General features: G+C 17.8%; 2 protein-coding genes across 2 annotated transcripts in view; one reads left to right on the forward strand and one right to left on the reverse strand.

The window, feature by feature from the left end:
• PGAL8A_00303800 (conserved Plasmodium protein, unknown function) overlaps window positions 1-4,124 on the forward strand; it is a gene marked incomplete at both ends in the record, with an annotated part of 6,278 nt that extends 2,154 nt beyond the window's left edge. The window contains 2 exons of the mRNA XM_028672041.1: window positions 1-1,905; window positions 2,151-4,124. The exon at window positions 1-1,905 is cut by the window's left edge and continues 2,154 nt beyond it. Of these exons, the coding sequence (XP_028528634.1) occupies window positions 1-1,905; window positions 2,151-4,124 (3,879 nt within the window). The remainder of the gene's footprint in view (window positions 1,906-2,150) is intronic.
• Window positions 4,125-4,956: 832 nt separating this feature from the next.
• Window positions 4,957-5,164, reverse strand: part of PGAL8A_00303900 (conserved Plasmodium protein, unknown function) — a gene marked incomplete at both ends in the record, with an annotated part of 5,561 nt that continues 5,353 nt past the window's right edge. Inside the window, one exon of the mRNA XM_028672042.1 lies at window positions 4,957-5,123. Within this exon, the coding sequence (XP_028528635.1) occupies window positions 4,957-5,123 (167 nt within the window). The remainder of the gene's footprint in view (window positions 5,124-5,164) is intronic.

The raw sequence follows: 5,164 nt of genomic DNA on the forward strand, positions 1-5,164 counted from the left end.
TATGAAGAACAAGAAAAAGAAAGAGAATATGAAGATGAATATGAAAAGGAAGAAGAATATGAAGAATACGAAAAAGAAGAATATGAAAAATATGAAAAAGAAAGAGAATATGAAGATGAATACGAAAAGGAAGAAGAATATGAAGAATACGAAAAAGAAGAATATGAAGAATATGAAAAAGAAGAATATGAAGAATACGAAAAAGAAGAATATGAAGAATATGAAAAAGAAGAATATGAAGAATATGAAAAAGAAAGAGAATATGAAGATGAATATGAAAAGGAAGAAGAATATGAAGAATATGAAAAAGAAAGAGAATATGAAGATGAATATGAAAAGGAAGAAGAATATGAAGAATACGAAAAAGAACAAGAATATAAAGATGAATACGAAAAAGAACAAGAATATAAAGATGAATACGAAAAAAAACAAGAATATGAAGAACAAGAAAAAGAAAAATATGAAGAATACGAAAAAGAAAAATATGAAGAATACGAAAAAGAAAAATATGAAGAACAAGAAAAAGAAAAATATGAAGAATACGAAAAAGAAAAATATGAAGAATACGAAAAAGAACAAGAATATGAAGATGAATATGAAAAAAAAGAGGAAGAATATGAAGAAGAGAAGAAAGAATATGATGAAAAACAACATGAAAATGAAGATGAATATGAAAAAAAAGAGGAAGAATATGAAGAAGAAAAGAAAGAATATGATGAAAAACAACATGAAAATGAAGATGAATATGAAAAAGAAGAAGAACAAAAAGATAAACAAGAATATGAAGAAGAAAAGGTATTAAAAGAAAAGGAAAATGAAGAAGTGAAAGAAGGATATGAATATGAAAAAATAGAAAATGAAGATAAAGAAGAAAAAATAAAATGTAATTATAAAGAAGAAAAAAATATGTGTAATGAAGAAAAAGAGAAATACGTGGAAGAAGAGAAGAAAGAGGGTGAATATGAATATATAGAAAAAAGAAAAGAGGAATACGAAGGAGAAATTACTGAAAAGAAAAAATATGAAGAAGAAAAAGTAGAATACAATGATTTAAAGGAAGTATACGAAGAAGGAAAAGAGAAATATAAAGATAAAAATGAATATGATATAAAAAGAGAAGAATATAAAGAAGATAAAGATGAATGTAAAAAAGGAATAGAAGAATATAAACAAGACAAAGAATATGAAGATGAAAAAATAGAGAAAAACACAGAAGAGAAAAAAAGACAAAATGAAATAAAAAAAAAAGTTGGAGAAAATGAAAAACAAGAAGAAATAGAGAATATGTATCATGAACAAGGAGAAAATGTGATAGCGTATGAAGAGGTAAAAGAAAAATGCGAAGAATATCAAAAAGAAGAGAAAACAAAAAACTTAGAAAAAGAACAAGTGGAAAAAGTGAAACAAATGGAAGAGAGAGAAAAAAAAGGAAATGAACAGGAAAAAAATAATATAGAAGAGGAAATAGTTAATGAAAAATTAGAAAAAGATATAATAAAAAGAATAGAAGGAAATGAAAAAAAAAAAAAAAAAGAAGAAAACTTAAAATATATAAAAGTATTTGAAAAAATAAAAGAAAAAAATAGTGATATCATGAAAAAAATATTAAAAAGTAAAAAGGAGGAAAAATTTATAGATGAAAATATATTAAGTTCAAACTATAAACTTCAACAATTTTTTGATATTTTTAGTGACACCATTATTTCTAGTCTCCTAAAATTAAAAAATGATAAAATAGAATCATCCTTTTATCAACTAAAAACTTCTTTTATAAAATCAAATAATAAAATTAATTTAAATAAGTATATTAAAAAATATTATAAAAAATCTAATTTATTATCATATTATATTAAATACATGGAGAGACAAGAAAAAGAAATAGAAAAATTATTTCAAAATTTAACAGTATAAAAAAATATATATATATATATATAAAATAATGCGAAATGAATTTAATTTATTTAAATTTTTTATCTTTTATATTGTTTTTGACACTATGTGTATTTTCTTTAAAAATAATTGAATATATATTTTTGTTACATTCATTACATAATGTTCTTTATTAATGAAATTATTAATTTTCAATAAACTGTTATATATATTCATGTTGACATATTCTTTTTTTTTTTTTTTTTTCTTATTTTTTATAGATAACAAAAAAGGAAGTAGAAATTTTCAAAAGAAGATTTAAAATACATTATGGTAATAATGCAAATCAGAATGATATAAATCAAAACATTTATCTAAAATCTAGATTATTAAATAAAGTTAAATTATTATTAGAAAATAAAATAAAGAATTTTGATAAAGTTGAAAAAAATGAAGAAATTTATGAAATTATTTATGAATTCAGGGAATTTTTAGAATTATCAATAAGTTGTAACTCTTATGATAATAATAGAAGAATTATTAACAGTTTTTTGAAAAATAGAATTTTTGAAAATAAAAAATGTCTTCAAAGAAAGAAAACAAATGAATTCTATAGCTTAAAGGAAAAATACGAAGAATTAAGAAACAATTTAATTTCAGCAAAAAAAATAATGATTATTATATATAATACGTTTTATAAAAATGGGCATTTAACTAATTTGGATTCGTTTAATATATTAAGTGATATTAATATGTTTTTATATAATAAAGAAATAAGAAAAATAAACAACAATTTAAATAATCATTCACAATATAAAGTTTCAAAAAAACCAAGTTTATCAAACTGTGAAAAAGAACATTTAGCACCAGAAATAATTTGCATTTTAAATGTAAAGAAAAAAAATTTTGATAATTTTTTAATTAAAAATGAAAAAATGAAAATAATTAATTCAAACACTTTAAGCTATTTGAAAGAAATATATTCTTTTGATTCTATATATATAAATAATATTTGTTTTAATGGATTTATGCCTAATCATATAAGTAAATATATAAATCATTTCGTAAATCAAAATAATACTGTGTTGTTTAACTTTTCTATTAATTATTTAAAAAACAAAAAAATTTCATTTTTTAACTCATTTCAAGATTATTTTAATTTTGATAAAACAAAAATAAAAAATGAAAAAGTAAAAAAATGTAATTCTTCTATTTTACTTAAAAAAAGTGTTGAATTCACTAAAAGAAAAATTAAAAAAAATATAAAACAAAATGGCACCAAGAAAAAATCATACAAATTAAAAAAAAATTTAGTTGAAAACATATCTTATAATAATAATGAGAATAATTTTGAAACATCAAATAATAAAGAAGATTATAAAAAAGAAATGCTTTTTATAAAAATTATAAATGAATTAAAAAATAAATTAAATGAAGCATATTATGATGATTATGATTTAACACTAAATATTTATTCCCAAAAAAAAAAGCAACTTTATAATATTAGTAGATATATATTTAAAAATAAAACGAATAATTATGAAGATAATATGAAAAAAGATAAAATAAAATTTTTTAATGAATGTAATAATACATATCATAAATTAAACAAAAAATTAATAAAAAAGAAAGAAAAAAAAAACTACATTCAAAGATATGTGGATAGTTGTAATAATACTAGAAATAATAGTTCATCATACTTAAATAGTATTGATTTAAAAAGAATAAATAATATAAATCACTACATAAATTACCATAATATAAATAAATTTAAAAAATCCTCTATCATTTTTCTGATAAAATTAGAATTATCAATACCAGATGATACCAATAAAAAAAAAAAGAAAAAAAAAGAAATATTTCATTTTACTCTTGTTGATATAAATATACCAATTTTTGATATAATCAAAATGAATAGTGTTAATTACTTAGCTGAATTCAAAAATATGAAAAATTTTGAAAATATTTTTATAAATTATATACAATCTTATTTTTTTAATACAAGAACAACCCGATACTCGGATAATATTTTAAATTTTTTGTTTCGAAATGATCCGTATATTTGTTTTATTTTATATATCAATGATGACTTTATATTAAATAATAATTTTAAACATATGATAATTAAAGAAAAAGAAATGAATAATCAAATAAAAAATGAAAAAGACAAACGTTATATAATTTTACATTTGTTATATATTTATTATTGGTGCAATATATGTGAATGTTTCAATTTAACAAAAGCAATTAATTAAATTTTCTTCTTTATATATTAATCTTTACATCAAATAATATTTTATTATTATATTTTTTTTATTTTTCTTAATTTTTTTTTGTTAATTATTTTGTAGGTTTAATATCCACTACTATGAATGTGTAGTAAAACATATTATCTTCATATAACTTTTTTTGTCATTATAATATTAAATTTTTTTTTATTTATATTTCATTTTTTTGTCTTATGTTTATTATTATCAGTTTTTGATTTTCTTTTGATTAATCATCCCGTTTAAAGCTTCTCTTTTTCTCATTATTAAGAATAATTAATTTTTTTTTTTTTTTATTTTTTTTATATTTTTTAAATTTATTCCCATTTTACATATACTGACTTATTCTAATTATGTTTCTATTCACTTTTCTTTTTATGTCATTTTTTATATTAATTTCTTTTCTATATATTTCACTTTTTTGAATGATTTTTTTGGTTTATTATTTTTCATCTGTTTTTGAATTTATTTTATTTTTTATTACTTAATTCATATTTTAATAACTCAAAATTATAAACTAGAAATCAAATATTGTAAATAATTTTTTTTTTTTTTATTAAACAATTCAATTATATTTTTAATAGTAATTATAATAACACAATTTCAATACTTTAATTATTCAATAGATATAATAATAACAATAATATATATAAAATTAATTCAGTTTTTCTTTTATTATATGCATTGTTTTTTCCTTAGGATAACGTAATAATCTAAATAATTCCATGAAAAAATATAAAATAACCATGTATTTAATTATACTTAATATATATATATGTATTATATTGATATAAAAATATTTTTTTCTATTTACTTCTTACTATAAAAAATTCATATATTTTTTATACATATCAACTATAGCACTATTCATATCATCTATATTTTCTTTTAAATAGTTAACAATTAATTTTTTTTTATTATTTTCTTCTAATTCATTTATATCTACTAAGTATGTAAGTATATTATCGAGAGCTTTGTTACATATATCTAAAGAAAAAAAAAAAAAAAAAAAAAAAAAAAAAAAAAAA

Source organism: Plasmodium gallinaceum (genome assembly GCF_900005855.1).
Source record: "Plasmodium gallinaceum strain 8A genome assembly, contig: PGAL8A_v1_87, whole genome shotgun sequence".
Lineage (NCBI taxonomy): Eukaryota > Apicomplexa > Aconoidasida > Haemosporida > Plasmodiidae > Plasmodium > Plasmodium gallinaceum.